The sequence below is a fragment of the Aquarana catesbeiana genome, linkage group LG11, assembly GCF_042186555.1.
Source record: "Aquarana catesbeiana isolate 2022-GZ linkage group LG11, ASM4218655v1, whole genome shotgun sequence".
NCBI classification, from domain to species: domain Eukaryota; kingdom Metazoa; phylum Chordata; class Amphibia; order Anura; family Ranidae; genus Aquarana; species Aquarana catesbeiana.
In genome coordinates this window covers 274,110,964-274,134,975 of record NC_133334.1, presented here as the reverse complement: position 1 = coordinate 274,134,975, position 24,012 = coordinate 274,110,964, and the positions used below count along the sequence as shown (strand labels likewise).

The 24,012-nt window shown below is 44.2% G+C and overlaps 1 protein-coding gene across 1 annotated transcript in view; it reads left to right on the top strand.

Moving 5' to 3' along the window:
* Window positions 1-24,012, top strand: part of KCTD19 (potassium channel tetramerization domain containing 19) — a 44,732-nt gene that overhangs the window by 583 nt on the left and 20,137 nt on the right. The window contains exons 2-9 of the mRNA XM_073603901.1: window positions 516-840; window positions 4,649-4,811; window positions 7,177-7,368; window positions 11,329-11,460; window positions 14,557-14,776; window positions 19,056-19,216; window positions 20,602-20,705; window positions 23,009-23,151. Coding sequence (XP_073460002.1) covers window positions 516-840; window positions 4,649-4,811; window positions 7,177-7,368; window positions 11,329-11,460; window positions 14,557-14,776; window positions 19,056-19,216; window positions 20,602-20,705; window positions 23,009-23,151 — 1,440 coding nt within the window. The remainder of the gene's footprint in view (window positions 1-515; window positions 841-4,648; window positions 4,812-7,176; window positions 7,369-11,328; window positions 11,461-14,556; window positions 14,777-19,055; window positions 19,217-20,601; window positions 20,706-23,008; window positions 23,152-24,012) is intronic.

Below are 24,012 nucleotides of genomic sequence, written 5' to 3'. Positions count from 1 at the left end.
TACCTGGAGTTGTTCTGTACGCAGAGTGTATTCTGACCACTCCCCCAGAAACATCATTTCCTGCTTGTGTGATTGGCTCACCAATTTTCCCAGAAGTCTGCACTAAGATACAAGTCAGATTTCAGGCATCCCCTGCAACAAAAATGTCATTTTTGGAGAGATACTTTTAATAGGAACACGTCTAAAGGAATGCAGGCCCAGCAGATTTCTTCATTAGTGCTCTGCAGCTGCACACCTGACAGTTAATTATGAAACCACTCCCATTAGACCCACTCAGTACAGAGGCACAGACAAACACACAGGGATTTCTTCAGAATAACAAAAAGATAGGAATCTGCAACAAAGGTTGGTATAATCCTTGCAATGTACAGAGATCACCCAGAGGGGAATGTTTTTTTCTCAACAAAAGTGGAGTTACGCTTTAATAAAAAAAAACCCTGCACAGAGCAGGTAAGTATGACATGTTTGTTTATTTAAAAAAAAAAAAAAAAACTGCCTTTACAATCACTTTAAAGTAAATTGCTGTTATTGTTTTGTGTCATACAGGTAGAGGAGAGCCCAGCAGATGACTGCAAGGATCTCTTCCACATTAATGTTGGTGCGTGGATCTTCCCCATACCAAAGATTAAACTCACTCCTTTCCCCGAATCTTTACTATATCGGGAGGCCTGCTTGTTACCGGAGTCCGATAGATCAAGGATATTCCTAGACCGGGATGGCTTTGTGTTCAGACATATTCATCAGTTCCTGCTCACTTCGCAGCTCCCAGTATCCAGCTTATCAGAGCTGGATCTGTTGCATGAACAAGCTAGAGGGCTCAATCTCCCACCAGTTATTGAGGTATTTATTGAGTATTTGTTCTGCAGCTGTTCCTGTATAAATGTTGACTTTAGCCTTGTTCAGTAACTTCAGTCAAAACATTTTTTTTTCTGGTTTTGGATAGAGTCCAGAATGGTTAGAATCTCTGCCTGGCTTTTATTGCTGTCTGTGTTCTTGCTTCCTCTGTCTGTCTCTGGGGATGAGAAGTGCAGGAAAGTCTCCAGAATGTGGAAACAGCAGTAAAAACCGACAGAGATCCCAACCCTTTCCTACTCTAAGGCCGGGTTTACATTGCTCCGACGTCACGCCTGGGGCATGATGGGGCGGTGATGTCACAAGGGGGTGGGGTCTTCGGGTGACATCATCGGAAGGCCACCCCCCCATGGCTATTTAAGAATTGGCAGACACTGGAGCTAACACAACAGCGGGAGCTAGCGTCAGGAGAAGACATCAATGAAGGCAGAAGAACCAGAGGAAGAAGAAATCAGTGGAGGGAGGAGAACCAGAGGAAGAAGTCATCCCTGGAGGGAAAATACATCACCGGAGGAGAGGACATCAGCTGAGGGAGAAGTACCAGAGGAAGAAGTCATCCCTGGAGGGAGAAGACATCACTGGAGGAAGAACCAGAGGAAGAAGAAATCAGCGGAGGGAGGAGAACCAGAGGAAGAAGTCATCCCTGGAGGGAGAAGACATCACCGGAGGAAGAACCAGAGGAAGAAGAAATCAGCGGAGGGAGGAGAACCAGAGGAAGAAGTCAACCCTGAAGGGAAAAGACATCACCGGAGGAAGAACCAGAGGAAGAGGAGATCAGTGGAGGGAGAAGAACCAGAGGAAGAAGTCATCCCTGGAGGGAAAAGACATCAGCAGAGGAAAAACCAGGGGAAGAGGACATCAGTGGAGGGAGAAGACATCACCAGAGAAAGAAGGCAATTCGGAGCTAGGATGGGGGACATTCTTCATTTCTAATTAAGAACGTTTTTAAAAAGTATACTGTTTTTATCTTTTATGGATGAATGAGTAGGGGTATAATAAGCCCCCTGCCCAAAGACCCCCTCGACCACCACCCAGGGTTGTCGGGACATGGGGACAAGGTGCTTTGGGGGGGGGGCCAAAGCATCCCCCCCCCATGTTGAGGGTATGTGGCCTGGTATGGTCCAGGAGGGGAGGGGGGGTGTGCTCTCTCGCTCCCCCTGCCCCTTACCTGCCGGGCTGCTTGCTCAGATAAGGGTCTGGTATATATTTTTTTTGGGGGGGGGGGGGCTCCATGCCATTTTTTAAAATTTTGACGTGAGGTTCCCCCTTCAAGATCCTCAGAGCACAAGTCGCATGCCACAAGTCGGATCAGTTAAGATGATGATCCGACTTGGATGCGACTTACATTCAAATCAATGGGTTGAAATTGTGCCCAAGTCGGACCAAAGTAGTGCAGGCACCTTTTTCAAAGTCGGACCAGTTAAGACGGCTCTCATAGGGAAACATTGATTTATACTCGTCATGCGACCTGTGATCCCAAAGTCGGAGCGTATGTCGCACCAGTGTGAACCGGGCCTAAATCCTAAATGTTGACTAGAGTAAGACTTTACTGGTAATAGCAGATGCGTTCTTATGCCCACTGAGCACATTGGTCATCAAAGTGCTGCGGCTGTCTGAAAATTGCAATAGCCAAGGATCTCCCCCTTATTCAGTGCTCAAGTTTGATGGAGAAATTGGAGGACTCTAAAGTGGCACTCCACTCGGGTTTAATTGTTTGCTTCATAAAAAATCAGATGTGGCATAGATCAGTGAATCATAATGCGAGGTGTGTCTAAAAAGTTTAGTGAATGGTACCAGAAAACAAACAAAACCGAAGATACAAACAAATCACCCTTATTGGCCTTCAAAATAATCGCCATCCTTTACAACACACGTTGGGCAACGTTCATAAATCTTCTGGAAACTGTCAGCGAAGGCCTCTTTAGGAATCGATCGCAGAACCTCTGTCACACATTCTTGGATGATGCCATCGTTGTAGATGCCGATCAACATTGTCTTGACCTTGGACATTTGCAGGCGGCTCTTTTTGGGTTGCAGGGAAGGTGGTGAACGCCATTCCATCAATTGCCGCTGGGATTCCTGATGGAACTGGTAGCGCCACGTCTCACCCCCTTTGACAATGGTTGGCAGAAAGGATGGATCGGGTCACATTGCAATGAAATCTCCAGAGGTTTCCATCCGTTGTGCTTTCTGTTTGTCTGTCAGCTTGTGCGGCATAAACTGGGAACGGATCTTCCGCTTACCCAAATCTTCAGTGGTGCGCACCGTGCCCTTGCTTATGCCCAATTCCTCCGCCATCAACTGTAGAGTCAATCCCCGATCTTGTACCAGCATTTGTCGCACTCGCTCGAGTGTCTGGGGTTCCGCTTGTCGATGGCCAACCCGAACGTGGCTCATCCTCAGTTGTTTCCTTCCCATCGTGAAAGCGCTTGAACTCATTTTCTGCTCATGGCTAACGTCCCGTACACTCGCACTGACATTTTATGCGTCTCCAACACCGGTGTCCCCAGTTTGTAGCAGAACTTGATGTTCACTTGTTGCTCCATTGCACTGCGACCCTACATCTCACACTGACTACGTTCCACTGCCTGCAGCGGGTTTACCCTGAAAGTCACGTGTACTCCTATACAAGGTGGTGTTTCTTGACGTGTCTCTGGATAGCCGTGCGCATGCGCTTGCACCTGCTCCGTGTTGCTGTTGAGATATCAGACCATTCACCACACTTTTTAGACACACCTTCTTTTCTGATCTATTGATCCACTGATCTTTGTCACATCTAACATTTTTATGAAGCAGACAATTAAATCTTGGTGATTGTGCCACATTAGAGTACTCCGATCTTTCCATTAAAGTGGAAGTAAACTCCCATGTATCATTTTTACCTATAGGTAAGCCTATAATAAGGCTTACCTAGAGGTACTGTAAATATCTCCTAAATCTGCACGGTTTAGGAGATACTGTACATGCGGCCAGTGACATCACCGGCGCATGCGCTCTGAAGGAATAGCCACCCGGGCCGCTTCTTCAGAGTCCTGTGCCGAAAACAGCAGCTCCCGCACGCATGCGCGGGAGTGACGTCATTGGGGTTCGCAAACCCGGAAGGAAGACCAGGTAAAGATGGAAGCGCCTTCAGAGGTGACAGAGCGTTGCTGGAGGGCTTCATTCTAGGGTAAGTTTCACATAATGTGCTAGTATGCAATGTGCATTGTCTTCTTCTGCGTAAATAATGATGGTAGGAGTGTTTGGACTCCCTGACCTTTGTTGCTCTCATTGGACTGGACTTTGTGCACATGAATACAATACCCAGCAGGTAAGAATCCCTCCCGAGGAGCTATTATTGGGGAGGGGGGATGGGGTGCTAAGGGAGCCATCCCTGTCATGAGAGCACAATGATTACTGCTAGCGGTTATAGTCTCTGGCAATAATCACATGCTAATAAACTGACATGCTAGTTGTACCCAAGTCGATCAATCAACTTGGGGTACAGTGGGCTTGCTCATAGATGGATCGAATCTCTGCCGGTCCCTGCTGAACCAGCCGAGATTTAATCCATCTATGGCCAGCTTCAGACTTGTCTCTTATCTCTGTAGTCAGCAGGGATATGCAATTAGCGGACCTCCAGCTGTACAGAACTACAAGTCCCATGAGGCAAAGCAAGACTCTGACAGCCACAAACATGACACTCAGAGGCAGAGGCATGATGGGACTTGTAGTTTTGCAACAGCTGGCGGTCCGCTAATTGCATATCCCTGCGTGTAGTGTATGAATATGACCACCATTTGTTCGTTATTAACAGGCCATAGACAAGCTGAAGGCGGGAAAAGAAGAAAAACCTCACCTGCATGAACAAACATTGCCAGACATTCCAACCCATGAGGAAGCACCCATGAACTACTGGAAAACCCAAAAATGTAGCAACAAGCTTTCTGAGTGGCCTCTAAAAATGTCTTTGTCTCCAGGTAATGATTTAAAGTACGGTAGTTGTGAATGCAAGTTTTCATCTATTCATAAAGGAATAGTTAAATATGTAATCATAAATAGTAAAATCACCCAACATTAACCTCTAAGAGTTAGAAAAACAAACATATAGAAAAAGGAAAAAAAGAAAAAACAAACACCCCGTGAATCAGACATAATCACACGTAAACTGGTGACAAAATACAACAAGAATTGTCCACAATATGTTATTTCTTCACAATATCCACACAGTGAATCCTCCAACCAAAACGTGACTGTAGTGAATACACCACTCGCTTCTGGTTAGGCACTCATCGACTCCATATGCCTCTCATGTGACTGATCGTCATAAAGTGCGCTTCTAATCGTGGGATCCCCTACCACTCAGGCTGCAAATTCTTCTCCTTTTCATATCACTCCACAGACCTAGGTTAAAGGAAAAGAAGGGACATTCATAGCATAAAACTGTATAAATACTTTATGTAACCACTTACCTACTGAGCACTTTCACGCTCTTCCTGACCAGGCCAGCTTTCAGTGCTGTTGCACTTTGAATGACAATTGCGCATTCATGCAACACTGTACCCATATGACATTTTTATCATTTTTTTTTTCAAACGGATAGATCTTTCTTTTGGTGATATTTAATCACCACTGGGGTTTTTTCATTTTTTGCTACAAACAAACGAAAAAAAGGTTAAACATTTAAAGAAAAAAACGTTTTCTTTGTTTCTGTGTAATTTTTATTCTTCACCCATGAGGCTGAACTGTTGGGCACTGAAATGCTGCACTGATAATCAGTGTAAATGTGTGCTGTCACAGGATTGATGGTTACCGGCTTACCTTTCCTCACACAGTGACAGCGCTGAGGAAAGGAAATGTCGATAACCGTCATTTGTTTACATGGATGTGATTGGACACAGCTGATCACATGGTAAAGGACCACTGTGATTGGGCCTTTACCTCGATCTGTGATAATCTGTGTTCAAAGTACACAGAGCGTGCCCGATGCACACGCAGGGTTCTGGGAGGACGCAAATAGACACCATCCCAGAACTGAGACGGCCTTGTTGTGGCCGTCTTTCGACTACAGTGCAGCCGGCAAGTGGTTAAAAACGATAAAATCGAACTCACAAATATCCATAAAACAAAGCACATCTAGTAACTCCTGCTTCAGTGTTCTATAGTGCTGTCAGTGGCGTTAGATCCAATGTATAGGCCAAGCAAACGGCGCACCACATCCGGTGTGTCACTTCCGGATCGACGTCTGATGTCACTCCCAGTTGCCCTATAACCCTTCCCCGACACGTTTCGTCCTTCCAACTTTGTCACAGGGGACAATTCTGTCTGTATTTGGTCTCCAGTTCACATGTGATGACACGGGGTGCTTGTTTTTTTTTGGGTTTTTTTGTTTTTTTTTTATGTTTATATTTATTTTTTAACTTTTAGTGGTTAATGTTGAGTGATGTTTTTTATTTGAGGACAGCACCTCCTTAAATTGGGATCTGTATTCTAATTTGGTGTGTGGAAATTTGTTTTGACTTTTAAGGGGGCAGCACTGAATTTTTATTATTTTTTTTTATTTTACACTTACTGTATATAGAACAATGTTTTCTTCTGTGGTGCAGAGTTCACTATTTTGTTACTATTTTGTTAAATTTTATTGTATTGGTATTATATTATAATTGTAAAAAATTGCTATTTTACCCTTTTCATACCTTTTTAATGTGCCGGTCAGGTGATCACTTTTCCTTGCTTAGCAGATCACGGACCTGTGGGTGGGCGTCTCCAGATTGAAAGGCATGTACTTTAATCCTGGAAGTAACGTATGCCGCCGAGAGTCAGCACTTCTAAAGAGCTAAAACACAAGCACATACACAGCTGCATGACGCCACTTTCCCCTTCAGCAGCGGACTTGCAATACCCATTCATAGCAAGGCTGGCTCTGGAACCCGCTGTGAATCAAGAGCAAAGGGATGGACGGGGGGGGGGCGTGGCCACACATTGACCACGCATGATACAGGCAGGCTGTGCGCTTGCACAACCTGCCTGTATCTCAGAATGGCATAACAGAGGACGCAAACTGACCACGGGAGGACAAATTGGCTAGCGTGGTCAGTTTTCAACCTGGAAGTGGGGAACTGCCAGGATCAACCAGGTAATCCAGAAGAATAACATTCATAAAAAAAAAAAGCACTGGTGAAATACATAAAGAGACATATATAATAAATTCGATTTTTGTGTTTACAAACACTTTGACTTCCCACACATGTGGCTTCTGTTAGGTGTATTTCAGTTGGTTATTTTATAATTGTACTTTTTTGTTGCAATTGAGGATCATGTGTAAGTCACTCTTGTTTTCTTCAGGGATCTGGGACCGAGCCCCTCTTGGACTTTTGCTCAATCCCTTACTTGATGCAGAGGAGGAAGTTCATTATTGCTTCTTTCCAGTTGACATTTTAGAGAAGTATCCTGCGCTGGTAACAGATGATAACTTGCTTTGGTTCTCTGAGAAATTTATATTGGTTGAATGCGGTTGCCCTGAGTTTCGCTTCATAGGTGAGAATATTATGTGAATATTCTTGCATTTATAGGTTAAAGTGCTTCTAAAGGTAGAAGGTTTTTTTATGTTAATGCATGCTATGCATTAAAGTGGATGTAAACCCAATTTTTTTTATTTGTTTTTTTATATCATACTGTAGAGTATAGGATTTCCTATCATTTGAGCCCAGTCTTGCCACACAGAGTTAATCCATCTCTGAGCAATCCTTTTTTTTATTGTTCAGTGAGATAAATCTTGACAAACTGAGAAAAACTTTGTCAAATCCTCCCCCTTGCTGTGAGTGACAGGTGATTTACATCTCGTGCACTAGCCTAAAACACATGCAGTATTTTTTAATTCCCTCCCACTCCTTTCTTCAGCAGCTCTGCGAGGATTGGCTGTTCCACACCTCAGTATGATTGGGCATGCTGAAGTCATGTGGTTACTTTCCTGTCTTTTCACTGGATGTTAGAGATCATAGCAGAAGTTCAGTGTTAGAAATACACAGAAGAAAATGTATATTGACAAGGGGAGTGTAAAGGTGGGCGGGGAGTCTACTGACATCACGACTCCGCCCACCGAGCTCCAGACAACAGACCCGCCCACAGAATCTGCAGTTTTTCGGGTCTCATAACAGACAGAGGGGAGACATTTGACAGGTACAAGATACATGCAGGAGGCATGTATATCCTTATAGATAACCCCTATGGCAGTAGTTTAGAAAGGATGACATTGGGTTTACATCCACTTTAACATAAAAAAAAACCTTTTGTGTGCAGCAGCCCCCCTAGTACTTAACTGAGCCACATCTCAATCCAGCGATGTTGCACGAGAGCCCCGGCTGTCCGGGGACTCTCCCCCCCTCATTGGCTTGCTCCCACTCCTGTCAATCAAAGTCAGTGAGCCAATGAGGAGAAAGCAAGGGGTGAGGCCGAGCCATGGCTCTGTGTCTGAATGAAACACACAGAGCAGCCTTTCAGCTCGGGTGCCCCCATAGCAAGCTGCTTGCTGTGGGGGCACTCAGCAGGGGTGAGGGGCCAGGGGGTGCCGATGAGGGACCCAAGATGAGGAGGATCTGATCTGCTCCGTGCAAAACCATTATAGAGAGCAGGTAAGTTTTGTTATTTTTTTAAACAAAAAAAAACAAGACTTTAATACAATTTTAAAATAAAATCAGTGTTGATGGGGAAATCGAGCGATTTTCCTTCCTGCAACCCTTGGTTGCAGGAAAGAAAATTGTATCATCTATGGATTGCTTTAGGATATCAGAAAGCCCTCCAACTGAGTCAGCAAAGTAAAGTCTTAGAACAGTTTGGAATAAATGGCTCCACATTATTCGGCTATATTTAAACTATACGCCAGCAGTTCTGGATGTGCGTCTGGCTGATGGATCATAAAAGAATGATTTTCATGGCTCCACCCACTATCCTGAAATAATTCTCTTATTTTTGGGATATGTGATGGAAAGAGACATGCAAATACCTTCTGTTCTAGGAAGACTTTACTGTGCTACTCTTTGCAAAGAGAACATTTATTTAGCTAAATCAAGCAGCTGAATTTGTGATGACTTTAATCATCCATTCATGTGATTAAAAAAATGTTTTCCTTGCACATAATAGGGTATTCTTTGCAAAGTGGAATTTCACCTTGTTTCAGCTAATTCACAAAAAAGAAGTGAAAATTCATGGCCAGGCTATTTTCCGCGATACAGCACTGCGTTACTTTAACTGAAAATTGCGCGGTCGTTCGATGCTGCACCCAAATAACATTTTATATGTTTTTTTTTACCCACAAATGGAGCTTTCTTTTGGTGGTATTTGATCACCACTGGGTTTTATTGTTTGCGCTATAAACAAAAAAAGACCGACATTTTTAAATTTTTTACTTTCTGCTATAAAACCTTTAAAAACGTTTCTTACATTTAGGCCATTCTGCTACATATTTTTGGTTTTAAAAAAATCCCATTAAAGGGGTTGTAAAGGTTTCCTTTTTTTTTTTTTTTTTTTTTAATAACAAAGATTTTATACTTCCCTCCTCTGTGCAAGGGTTTTGCACAGAGTGGCCCCGATCCTCTTCTTCTGGGGTCCCCCAGAGGCGCTCCTGGCTCTTCCTCTTCTCGAGTGCCCCCACGGAGAGCCGCTTTCCATGGGGGGCACTCGTGCGGGCGTGCTTCCGAGTCATGCTGCTGCGTCCATTGACACAGACAGCAGGACTCAGCCCGCCCCTGGCTCCCGCGTCATTGGATTTGATTGACAGCCGCGGGAGCCAACGGCTCCTGCTTCTATCAATCTATCCAATGAGGACCTAAAACAGCGACTAGAGCGATCGGGTTCAGGTAAGTAAAAGGGTGGCTCTGGGGGGGGAGCTGCACTACATAAGGTTTTTCACCTTTATGCATAGAATGCATTAGGGTGGAAAACCTTAAGGGTTTATATCCCCTTTAAGTGCATATTGATTGGTTTGCACTAAAGTTATGATTTCTACAAACTATGGTAAAGATCAAGGATATGCAATTAGCGGACCTCCAGCTGTTGCAGAACTATAAGTCCCATGGGTCATAATGTGGCGAGAGAGGCTTCACCGCACAGGTATGGATTCAAGCCAGGTGTGAACCAAATGATTGCCTCCAAAAGGAAAGAGCCCCAGGTGCTGGCTAATGCTGAGCCAGGCAGGAAGTATACGAAAAGATCCGGACAGCCGCACACCGAGAAAAAAATGCAAGTGTCTTTATTATAAAATCGAGATCATAGAGCATACAGGACACTGTATCGAAAAAGTACAGGCAATCATCTAACGCGTTTCGCACTTATGCCAAGTGCTTACTCATAGCTCATGAAACGCGTTAGCTGATCGCCTGTACTTTTTCGCTACAGTGTCCTGTATGCTCTATGATCCCGATTTTATAATAAAGACACCTGCATTTTTTTCCTGGTGTGCGGCTGTCCGGATCTTTTCGTATACTTCCCCCATGGGTCATAGCAAGACTCTGAAAGCCACAAGCATGACACCCAGAGGCAATGGAATGATGGGTCTTGTAGTTTTGCAACAGCTGGAGGTCAGCTAGTTGCATATCCCTGGCTATAGATACCGGAATTTTTATTTATATATTTTTTTTATACTAGTAATGGCGCCAATCAGCGACTTAAAGCGTCACTGTGATAGTATGGCGGGCAAACTGACACTAACTGACACTTTGTGGGAGGGAACCAGTGGCACTAATACAGTGATCAGTGCTAAAAATATGCACTGTCACTGTACTAATGGCACTGGCTGGGAAGGGGTTAAACATGTAGGGCGATCAAAGGGTTAAATGTGTGTCTAGCCAGTGTTTTTGTGTGTACTGTGAGGTGCTTTTACTAAGGGAAGTGACAGTTTTTATTCGCTGCTTTGCAGGGAAACAAAAACCGGCACATCCCTGCTGACAGGACGGAGCTCTGTATCCCTGTCTACCTCCTCGCCGATTAGCGGGTGCCGGCGTACATCCATTGGCCGGCACCTGCTGATTGGCTTGCACTGTGACTAATCACAGCATAGCCAGCGCTTGCGCGTGTACACCCTTCCCGGGTAGCAGAATCACATAATGTGCGGTCGGAAAGTGGTTAAAAGTAGTGAACATTGACTACTCCTTTAGTAAATCAACCCCGTGCTTACTTTACTCTACACTACTGAAGGGTGGTGAGATTACTTCTATACACAGAGGAATCACGCTGGTAAAATCTCTTTGTTGTGGAGCTCAGTAAACGCCAGCGCTTGCTGGAAGAGAGCTCTTGGAGAAAACATAATTAATGTGGACAGGAAACTGGTGCCTCTAATTTAAATTGCACACGTTGTATATTTTCTTAAATGCTGGGTTCATATTTGTTTTGTTTTTTTTTTGTTACAATGAATTTCCTGTATTGCAGATATAAGTGTTTCTGGATAGTGAACACTTTTTTTTTTTTTTTTTGCTGAATAATTATTTTCCTGTTTTCATTCAGGAAATTTCCTTCATCGCGGGAAGTTTTTCCTGCCAGATAACTTCTCAGCTTTTGATGTTTTGGAAGCAGAAATTAATTCTCTGGAAATTCCAGCTCTTCTGAAAGCATTGTACAATGAAAAGAAGTCCTCAGGTGTGTCATCTCTGGTCACTGTCCTTGTGGGTGGGAGATGAAGAATGTTCTTATGTTACATAGTAGGTGAGGTCAAAAAAAGACACAAGTCCATCAAGTCCAACCTACGTGTGTGATTATATGTCAGTATTACATTGTATATCCCTGTATGTTGCGGTCGTTCAGGTGCTTATCTAATAGTTTCTTGAAACTATCGATGACCACCGCCTGTGGAAGGGAATTCCACATCCTTACCGCTCTTAGAGTAAAGAACCCTCTATGCAGTTTAAGGTTAAACCTCTTTTCTTCTAATTTTAATGAGTGGCCACGTGTCTTGTTAAACTCCCTTCCGCGAAAAAGTTTTATCCGTATTGTGGGGGTCACCAGTACGGTATTTGTAGATTGAAATCATATCCCCTCTCAAGCGTCTCTTCTCCAGAGAGAATAAGTTCAGTGCTCACAACCTTTCCTCATAACTAATATCCTCCAGACCTTTTATTAGCTTTGTTGCCTTTCTTTGTACTCGCTCCATTTCCAGTAGATCCTGAGAACTGGTGCCCAGAACTGGACAGCATATTCCAGGTGCGGCCGGACCAGAGTCTTGTAGAGCGGGAGAGTTATGTGCGTTCATGGAGGTGCCAGGTTAACACCAAAATGCTTCTTGGAAGTGCAGCGCTACCCCCAAAGGAGCCGCTGTGTAATTTAACCGAGTTCTTTCCCAAGATTAGTAGAGACAGCCAGGCACACAGCAACCGTTCACTCACTGCAGCTCAATAATCAGTGTAAGGGATGGCTTTTTTTTGATTCAATGCTGAAAACTTGTAACCAGGGAGGACAGTTGGGGTAATGGGATGTTCCAAAATGCGAAAGCACAGATTTTGCAGAGGACACTGGTGATAGCAACACAGTCTTTCTTTTGCAAAATATTTATTGAGGTTTTGAAAAAATAACATGCGGCACAAGATCTCGGTACAAAAGGTAATATATAAAATTTTAAAAAAGTAGCAAGAAAACAAATCCATATGACACAATACAATACGGGCTAGTGGTGCACGGAAATGACAATTCTGGTACCTGAACAGAAAAATTCAGGATCAATATATAAGATTTCAGCGCTGCACTCCTATATATTGATATTTGTCCCCATGCATATGGGGATGTGATCAGTGCTAGCAGCTGGTCTTTTGAATACCTTTCTCACACACACACACACACACTGTGTTTCTAATACATTTATAATTTAGTTTTTTGGGTAGCTCGCAAGACTTAATGCACTTGGCCGAAACCGAAATTGACGGTTTAAAAAAAAAATATAAGTAATTTGTATTATATTCGCCTTTTTAAATAATATTATGAATTTAAATGAATAGGAATTTGTTGGCCAATATCGGAACCTTTTTGAAGCTGTGTTAAAAATCCTGCCTGCTGCATTATTGGTGCATATTTGGTCAGTTATAAAAAAAACACACCTCACCATTGAAAAAGCAGCAAGAACGCATAAAAAAAATATGCACCTGTGTTGCTTTTTTTGATTCTGAGTCACATGATCTATGAAAAACACACCATAAGCATGGTAAAATCGCGGGCGTTTTCAGCAGTCATTATCAGTACCTTTTTTTTTTTTTTGTTTGACACAACCCTGAAAACCCTATTTACTGCGGGCAATTTTCCATGGCCAAAATTTCAGTGCATCACTAATATGGGCCAATGGGTCATAAATAGCAAGAGCAGCGCAACACAGAACGGCTACTGATACAATAACGGCCGGATGAGCCTCACAGTCGAGCTTCAAACAGACAGCTGTGTAGAGGAACAGTTGAACTTGCTGGGTCTGAATCTCGTGATGAGTTGGGACCACTGACACCCTACAGAGGAAGCAGTATTCTTCCTCTGAATAAACTGGGGGCTTAAAAGCCATAAGAGCCCAAAATGTAAAAAAAGGTAACAAAAAAACAAGACCACAGCAAGTGAAGAGAAAAAAAAGAGAGAGGAAGAAGAGGAGGGAGGGTCCCTCGGGAGACCGCCACATAGCCTAAAGCTCGGTTCACACTGCCGCGACCTGAAAGTCACGCAAATTACAGTGTGACTTTGCCAGGCAACTTCGTTGTGACTTTGGCGCCACGGCTTTGATTAAAGGAGTTGTAAAGGCAGAAGGTTTTTTATTATCTTAATGCATTCTATGCATTAAGATAAAAAAAAAACCTTCTGTGTGTAGCAGCCTCCCCAGAACCCCCTAATACTTACCTGAGCCCCCCTCTGTCCAGCAATGTCCATGAGTCCCTCGGCCATCTGGGACTCTCCCTCCTGATTGGCTGAGACACAGCAGCGGCGCCATTTGCTTTCGCTGCTGTCGATCAAAGTCAGTTAGCCAACCAGGGAAGAGAGAGGGCGGGACCAAACAGTAGCTCTGTCTCTGAATGGACATACAGAGCTGCAGCTCCCCTCAGCCCCCCCTAGTACTTACCTGAGCCCCATCTTAATCCAGCAATGTTGCACGAGAGTCTCGGCTGTCCGGGGACTCTCCCCCCTCATTGGCTTGCTCCCACTGCTGTCAATCAAAGTCAGTGAGGAGAGAGCAGGGGGTGAGGCCGAGCCATGGCTCTGTGTCTGAATGAACACACAGAGCAGCCTTCCAGCTTGGGTGCCCCCATAGCAAGATGTTTGCTGTGGGAGTACTAGACAGGAGGGAGGGGCCAGGAGCAGCAAAGAGGGACCCGAGAAGAGGAGGACCCGGGCTGCTTTGTGCAAAACCATTACACAGAGCAGGTTAGTGTAACATGTTTGTTATTTAAAAAAAACAAAACGAGACTTTACAAATACTTTAAGGCTACACGCCGAAACGCGTAAATCCTGTATTTTTTTTGTACTACACCTGAATTACTAAACTCGTTCATTGCGGAAGATCGAGCTGCCGCCTTTCTTTCATCGATACGTTTGCTCGGGTGCTAGGAAGACACTACAAGCCAGTGCACCGACCGCTCACCACCTCGGGAATCGCAACAGGTGTTTCCTTCTATATTTAAGCAATATGCATGTACAGATAAAATTGCCGTTAATCTGACACTCATGTGCATTATAAAGAAAAGTGAATAATGTTTAATGATTTATGACTTTTAGGAAGTAACAACAGCCGGTGCATGGATATGCCAGAGACGTGGCGCTCTGTTACCAGCTTGACAGCAGCTAGTAAAAGTGGAGCAAAGCCTTTCTACATCATGTCTTTGGGACTGTTAGGAAAATATCCTGACTCTGCTTTAGGCCAGCTGTATATAGAGAGCAGTGTAGACGGCAGTAAGCTGTATATCAATGGCACTGGGACCCTTTTCCAACACGTCAAGTAGGTTCTTTAAAATGATTTCTGAGTGGTACAAGTCGTATTTGTTTGAAATCTTTATTTTTTTTAATAATTGTAGATTCTGGTGAAACATTGATCCTCATTAAACTGAAGTTAAAAGGCTAATTTTAAAGTGTTAGAGAAAAAGTGAATCACCAGGGATATGCAATTAGCGGACCTCCAGCTGTTGCAGAACTACAAGCCCCATGAGGCATAGCAAGACCCTGACAACCACAAGCATGCCACCCAGAGGCATGATGGGACTTGTAGTTTTGCAACAGCTGGAGGTCCGCTAATTGCATATCCCTGACATACACCATCCCCAGTCCCCGTTGTACTTACCCCTTTGGGTGCTGAACTGTTAGTTCCTACACAAGCAGTGCAGCAGTCTGGGGATTTGAAATCCCCGCTCTCTTCCTGGATAGATCGACGCGATTCTGCTTGGTCAGCGCTGCAGCAGAGAATTGCTCTGATCCATCCAGGAAGCACTGAAAAGACAGGAGAAGAGCAGAGATTTCTGAGCCCTGGACTGCTGCACTGGCTGCGTGGGTACTGACAGCTCAGGACCCTCTGAGGTAAGTACAGCAGTGACTGGGGGGGGGGGGGGGGGGCAGGGTTGGGAGGGGTTACTGTATTAATTCACCTTTTCATTTTATCAGGTGATATAATGATTCAGGCATAAATAGGTATACATTCAAAGGTATGGCAGCAACTGTTTGCATGCTTAGGGAGGAAGCCTCAGCTTTCTGAACATTATAGTGACATTTTTTATATTCTTTAAATTAGATATAAAACCAATTATCTTCTTGTATTTGCTCTGTATCCTTGAAAGCATTTTGTTACATCTATCCAATAAGTGCAAAAAAGTAACTGTTGATCCTGCAAGAAATCTTGTGAGCTGATAACTTTCCTCTGCATTTAATGAAATGAAAGGCAAAACATTTGTGTATAAATATGAAAAAATACATAAATACCTTTTTTCCCTTTTTTATAAGTGATCACATTCCCTCTGTTCTAAGATGCATAAGAGCTGGGGGAGGAGAAGCAGCAGTACACTGATCTTCCCAGTGATAGGCTGTGCGGGGGGGGGGGGGGGGGGGTTGTCAGGACAAGTCTGATCATTGGAGAAAAGCACACTGAGTTCCCAGCACAGCTAGAGAACTGACCACGCTGTGCTCTCCTGTTTAGTGTGGTCAGTTTTTAAGAGGAAAGCAGAGGGGCACCAGGGATTTCACACAAAGGAAGCAATACAAAGATAACAGGAAACTTTCTCATACAAGTATATGGTACAGCAGCCACATATCAGGAATATGAAGTTTTGGGGTAACAAACGCTTTAAGACTCGACTAAAGAGCACCTCCCTCTATATTATGAAGATGAGGAAGTGGGGAGGTCACATGTCATCCTTAAACAACACTGCTCCATAGATACAGTGAGTGAGCATTGCCACCCTAAGACAGAAGTGTGTTACTGGCAGATTTACCAGGTTAAAATCAGGGGCGGGTCCAGAGTCTAGTCTTGGGAGGGGCACTGCCAGAAAATATATTTTTTTGGGGATACATCTATTGGGGAAATGGCTGGTGTTGGCGCTTCAATAATCACGGCACCATGGTTGTTATGGTGTCAGGATGATTGAAGCGCATTATTACTATTATTACATTGTTATAAAAAATTAAATAGTTTAACTCATCATAATGCAGAATCAGTGGGAACCCCGAGTGTGTCACTTGCCACGTCACCTGTCACCAGATGCAGATTGTCACTTGCCACGTCGCCTGTCTCCAAATGCAGATTGTCACTTGCCACGTCGCCTGTCTCCAAATGCAGATTGTCACTTGCCACGTCGCCTGTCTCCAAATGTGGATTGTCACTTGCCACGTCGCCTGTCACCAGATGCAGATTGTCACTTGCCACGTCGCCTGCCACACGTTGCGGATTGTCACTTGCCACGTCACCTGTCACCAGATGCAGATTGTCACTTGCCATGTCGCCTGCCACATGTTGCGGATTGTCACTTGCCACGTCGCCTGTCACCAGATGCAGATTGTCACTTGCCATGTGGCCTGTCACCAGATGCAGATTGTCACTTGCCACGTCGCCTGCCACCAAATGCGGATTGTCACTTGCCACGTCGCCTGTCACCAGATGCAGATTGTCACTTGCCACATCGCCTGCCACTAAATGCGGATTGTCACTTGCCACGTCACCTGCCACACGTTGCGGATTGACAGTCACTTGCTGTGTCACTTTCCTGCTAAGGTGGTCTCTTGTGTCCCAGAGTCAGGCAGCAGATTACCAGTCGGGCAGCAGAGAGATGATGTAATCTCTGCTGCCGCGGCTGCCTGCACGGTGAGGGGGGAACTGCAGGGATACAGGGCGGGCGCTGGGCAGTGAGAGATGATGTCATCTCTCTGCTCCCCCACCCGCCGGCTCCCTGATTGGCCAGCAGCCCGCAAACACATAGAGCCGCACAGCTGCTCATCCGCTCTTTCACCTTCCCGCTCACCAACTGAGCCGCCAGGCCCGCCCGCTTTCTCTCTCCTGCGGAGCCACCAGTGGCTCTCTCACCTACGGAGCCACCCGCCGGCTCTCTCACCCATGGTGCCGCCTGATCTGCATCCCGCGGATCTACATGCCGGCTCTCTCACTCACCCGCATTCTCGGAGGGGGCAATTGCCCCGTTGCCCCCCCCCTGGATCCGCCCCTGGTTAAAATAAAGGGTGAAAAAAATAAAAATAATGCAGCCACCACAAATAAGAAGTGGTAAGGTGCACTATATACTGTAACAGTTTGATAATAATAATGTTCTTTAACCAATTGCCGCCCGCCCACCATCAAATGTCGGTGGGGCGGTGCGGCTCTCGTTTGGCGATCTTGGCAGCACCGTGTTGCTAGGACACGGCGCAACCCCGATCTCTGTAAAGAGCCGTGTCCGCGGCTCTTTAACCATATGATTGGCTGTGTTTCACAGATCTGAGAATGAGGGAGAAAGGAGAGAATATCGGGGGGGGGGGGGGATAAGACACTATTCTTGTGAATTTAAGTCTTTTGTGTCTCCCTGGCAGCAGAGTTTGTACTGTCACCTCTCCTGCATTTCTTTTCTCCCTCCCTAATCTGTGTTCCCTCTGCACAATCTGTGCCGTTTCTGCTGCTTTCTTCCCCCTTCAGCAACACCCAATCTTAAAGCTGTCAGCTGATTGGCCTCTAGTTGCTTTGATTTTAGGCACAGTGCTGAGAATAGAGAACAACTGAGCATGTGCAGAGCAGGGTGATACGCTGTATTAATGGATTTTACACAGTATAGGCACTTGTTTTTTTAATGTTTTACATACCCATACCTGCAAAAGTGATCTATCAGGACTTCATTTTCAGACAAAATTTCACTTTAACATGCTTTTCTACTTTTCAGATGCAGAGATTATTATCCCAGCTCAAATATATTACTGGTACTAGAGCCGCACGATTAATCATTAAGAATCAAGATCGCGATTCTCCCCCCCCCCCCTTGAGATCTTAAGGCATTGTCCCCAATTCTATGCAGAGAGTTCTCTGCTCAAGCCAACAGCTGTAAAAAAAAAAAAAAAAAAAAAACAGGCAGTCTACCAAGTATCACAACAATCCTCAGCTGCAAAGTTTACTATAAACATTGTAACGTTTTGTTCTTTAGATCAAAGGAAGGAACTTTGATCTGTAAATGAGGGAAGTTTAACCACTTAAAGACTAAGCCTTTTTCTGATACTTGTTTTTGGCCAGAATCGTGCAGCTCTAAGCCCTCATGCACACAGGCTGTTAAAAAAACGTTATGAAAACGCCAGTATTTTAGCAGTGACTTTTTTCAGCGTTTTTGTAATAGCGTTTTTGAGCGTTTTTCCGCGTTAGCGTTTTTGAGCGTTTTTTTTTTTTTCAAATTTTTTTTTTTTTTTATGGATCAAAAACGCTAAAAAACGTTGGTGAATGACGTTTTTGAGCGTTTTTGAGCATTAGAGCGTTTTTACAGCTGAAAAACGTCTCTCAGAACCCACTGGTCCTGGGTTTTTTTTACAGCTTAAAAACGCCTATGCCACTTGCAGCTCAAAAACGCTTAGGTGGGCATGAAGCCATAGACTAACATAGACAGGCCTTTTTAAGCTGCAAAAAAAGCTCAAAAAAGCAGCTGTAAAAACGTCCGTGTGCATGAGGACTTACTGTTACTTAAACTGATAATATAACCACAGGTTGGTCTGGGTAAGATTACAGTCACTCATACATTTTTTTTTTTAATCAATTTTTTTTTTAATGTTAGAAATTGGTTTGGAGCATGTAGACTTCCACTGACCAGCAATGGGTTAGAAATTCAAGGTCTGAGTATATACCTAGAAAAAGGGGACATCATTTACCAGCCAATGAGAGAAGCTATGAGAACACACCTAAAACAAAGGCTGAATAGGAATCCTGGAGCTTCAGGTAGGTAATGATATCCGCTTATCCATTGATCTCTGATAATATGTATGACTACTGATAGAGAAGGAAATGTGAACTTTGTCTAAAGGAAACAGCTAGTTGTTTTCTTTCTGACTGGTCGCTGTAAAAACAGCCTCTATTCTGTCTACAAGGTTTAACCACTTCAGCTCCGGAAAATGAAAAAAATAAATAAAATAGAATGGATTCCTCTATCCACAGAATTGAGGTGGATAGAGGAATCCTCCCCCCTGAGCGCATTACAGTCTGACAACACTGGCTCTCAGTGAGGTCTCTGTGCTGGGAGGATGCTGTGCTGTGCACTCCCAGCACAAACATAAGTGTGTGTGTGTATGTATGTGTGTGTGTGTGTGTGTGTGTATATATATATATATATATATATATATATACTATATTGTCGAAAGTATTGGGACGCCTGCCGTTATACGCACATAAACTTTAATGGCATCCCAGTCTTAGTCTGTAGGGTTCAATATTGAGTTGGCCCACCCTTTGCAGCTATAACAGCTTCAACTCTTCTGGGAAGGCCGTCCACAAGGTTTAGGAGTGTGTCTATGGGAATGTTTGACCATCCTTCCAGAAGAGCATTTGTGAGGTCAGGCACTGATGTTGGATGAGAAGGCCTGGCTTGCAGTCTCCGCTCTACTTCATCCCAAAGGTGTTCTAGCGGGGTGAGGTCAGGACTGTGTGCAGGCCAGTCAAATTCTTCCACCCCAAACTCGCTCATCCATGTCTTTATGGACCTTGCTTTGTGCACTGGTCCAAACCATTTGGTGGAGGGGGGATTATGATGTGGGGTTGTTTTTCAGGGGTTGGGTTTGGCTCCTTAGCTCCTTAAGGCGTCAGCATACCAAGACATTTTGGACAATTTAATGCTCCCAACTTTGTGGGAACAGTTTGGGGATGACCCCTTCCTGTTCCAACATGACTGCGCACAATGGAAGGTTTATGACTGTCCTGTTAACTCAGGGGTCATGTTTTTAAGGTGAGCGGCGACGGTTATATTTGGTGGTGGGAGTGTACACTATTTTGCAGGTGGATGTGATTTAGCACACCTTTCTGACTCTCCGCTTAGTCCACATCTCCACTGGATAAATTTCTTTGGCTGGGAGCTGTTTTTGAACTTTTTATGAGAAAACTATTGATGATTTATTGCGTTGCACTTTAAGTTCGGACATTTACTATTTAGGTTGCTGTGGAATTCACCTTCAGTGTTCAGCTTGCAAGATCTCTCTGTTGTTTGTAGAGTTTTAGGTTTTGATTGTGCTGATTGTTTCTTTATCTGATATATTTTTATAGCAAGATATCTGTAATAATTAGTGCTACCAATAAACCTCATTGTTTTATAGAATATTACTCTGTTTTCCTAGGTGGCAGCTGGAGAGCTGATTTGCAGCAGTATTCAGCCACCCAGATAGTCAGAGTCTATGTTGGAAGCTACTGGTATGCCACACGCCTGAAAACTTTATTGAAGGTACAACCAGAAACAAGCCATTATGTGTACTATGAAGTGAAGTACAAAAGGATTAAAATTTGTATGATTGCAAAAGTTTGGTGTACTGCATATTTTAAAGGGCACCTTTGGACATCAGCATTGTTAGTCTTGGGGGGGGGAGGGGGGGGGGGTGTTAAATGTATTAGCAGATTTAGATACACTAACAGATTGAAGCCAAACTCTAGCTAACACTTTATAATCCATTACAGTAAACCGTTTTGTTCCTTTTTGAGATCAAGGTTTTGCATGAATAAATAAACACTGACCATTTTAATCACCCCTGTCAGTGTTAAATGGTTTGTCTTACCCATATAAACTGATACATTCTGCTGGAGAGCTTGAGCTTGTGAAAAACAGCAGACTTACTGGCCAGATCACCAGGTAAAGATAGAAGACAGAAAGCCTAATAAAGAAAACGAATGCAGCCCCCCTTCCCCCCGCATCTAAGAATTGGTAAGCTGCAAAATAATACATTTTTGCTTTTGGGTTGATTGTAGCCGTATTAGTGCAATTGTGACAGAGAAAATTGAGTACTGTCCGTGATACTTTTTTTTTATTTGCACTAACGTACAGTTTTTTAGGACAAGCTTTTGGGGGTATGTCCCCTTTTTCAAGGTCCAGGCAGTACTGATTCACAAAAGTTTTAGCAGAATGTTAAAACAAGCAAAAAAAAAAAAAAAAAACATAATCTCTGAGGGAAAGGGAAAAAAAAGAAAAACAAACACATACAAATCAATAAATAAAGTATCACGGACAGTACTCAATTTTCTCTGCTTTTGGGTTTAATCTCACTTTAACTATTCGCATGAACGCCACAAACGTTTGCTGTATATACTACTCTTAAAACTGTCTCCTCGCCCCCACCTAACACCTATGCTTACTATCCTGTGTAAGAAAGATGTATATACTTACCTATTTTCAGCTCACTCCGGTCTGGTCACGTGATCTGGCTCCCCTGTCGGTCAGTCTGCTGCTGCAGGGGAGAGGAGGGAGCACCGACAAAGGATGGGCTCATTGAAGCCTATGGGTGAAGTCACCATTAGTGGCTTTACTCGCCAATGTTAGAGCACTCTCTTCTGCAGCAGCCACTGGATGACGCTGGCGAGATCACGTGACCGGACCAGAGCGGCCTGAAATTAAACAAGTATATGCATCTGTCTCACCATAGGTTAGTAAGTATAGGTGTTAGGAGGGGGAGGGGACAGTTTTAAGAGTGGTTAGGGTTGAGCTGGCATTTTACTTTTTAAGATATTTGCCCAGAGAATGTTTTATACGTAGACCCCCAGGATTTTAAAATGGTTTAACCATAAAAGCAGAGAACAGTAAGACCCCCTTTCACACTCAGACCGCCCGAGTGTTGGCGGTAAAGTGTCGCTAGTTTTAGTGACGCTTTACCGGCGATGTGCGGGTGGGGTACATCGCCGCTGTCGAATAACTTTGTAGGCGCTTCGGCAGCGCTGCCCATTGATTTCAATGGCTGGGGCGGTGTATACACCGCTCCTGCACCGCCCCAAAGACGCTGCTTGCAGGAATTTTTTTTCCATCCTGCCAGCGCACCGCCTCAGTGTGAAAGCACTCGGGCTTTCACACTGGTGAGGCTTGAGAGGCGCTTTTCAGGCGTTATTTTTAGCGCTATAACGCCTGAAAAGCGCATTCAGTGTGAAAGGGGTCTAAGAATTCACATAAGCAGTTTATTACTTTTATTCGGAGTCTTTGTATTATTGCTAATGTTGATTCATTAAGACAAAAAAACCTCCAAACTGAAATGGATTGAAATAATTTTGGGGCTCTGATTCAGAGGAGATGGTGAATATAGGTTAAGGCGCTCGGTTCAGACTGATGCGGTCTGGATTGATGCGATTTCTGAGGGGATTGGGCTTAGCTGGAGATTAAATTTGCACCACACCCACACTAAATTCGCACAGGACCCTTTGTTTTTTTTTTTAACCGGATCAATGTGAATGACCTTCATAGAAAACAATGTATTTTCAGATGACAGGCGCATAATTTTGGATCGCATCAGCGTGAAAAGGCCCTTAACCACTTGCCGACCGCGCTATAGCCAAATGACAGCTACAGAGAGGCCAGCCATGTCTGGGAGGGTGTCATATGTGACAGTGCTGAAAGCTGGGCAGGAAGGGGGTGAAAGTGGCCGGTAGGCAAGAGGTTAATGCGAACATTCAATACATTTCATCTTTCTTTTAAATGATGCTTCCTTTTTTTTTATTGATTTGTGAATATGATGAATCAAATGTTTAAATGTTTTTTTTTTTTTTTTTCAGTATCCAGAACTGCTCGACAACTCCAAGAAGTCACGCTGGATCACCTGTGGCTTTTCCTTGCTAGTGATTGGAGATGGATCGATATTCAGGCATATCCTCAACTTTCTGAGACTTGGAAGACTCCTCCTGCCCTCTGACTTTAAGTGAGTAGAAAGAAGTACCGGGACACCGAATCTCCAAAAGTACAGAAAATGTTTGAGTCTCGCAGGTCATTCATTCAGATTCCTTTTATTTCTCTAGTTCAGGTTTGAAAATCAGACATACCCCACTTTTAAGTACACAGTGGGACCAGAGCATGTATGTAAAACAAAAATGTACTTAAAGTGAAGCAATACCTTTTTTCACTTCTCAGTGCTTGTAAATACGCCAGCTCTATGGGAAATCTTGGTCAGCTTGACATGGCACTGCTCCCGAACCATTAGTGACAGGGACACCAAACTTGGGAAGAATGTTAAGGGGTCCCACGACTACGACGTGGTAGATTACCTAGGCAAGCTGGCCGACCCCAAAATCGGATATGTTGTAGTCCTGGGTCCCCTCTCGGTGCTCCTCAAAGTTTGGTGTCCCTGTCACTTATGGTTCAGGAGCAGTGCCATGTCAAGCTGACCAAAATTTAACATAGACGCCAATGGTAAAAACCGAGAACAGTGCCATGCCAAGCTGACCAAGATTTAACCTATAGGTCAATGTGTCCGTACTTGCGAGGCGCTTTAAGTACATTCAAGTATACGTAAAGTGAGTGTACAAAAAGCGGAGCATACCTGTAATTTGAAGTGCCTCTCTGATTTAGGCCTCGTTCACACAGGTGTATGATATCGTAAGCCCCGGTCTGAGTTCTCCCAGGTGATCTGTGCATCCTTGTGCAGGCAGTCCCATTCATGTCAGTTTGGATGTAGTGGCTGCCCGGACACAGCCGCTGTTCCCAATACGACAGCCATCATGGACAGCTCAGTAATATCTAATGTTCATAATGTGGAGCATTGCTTGCAATTAGCAGCAGGGAG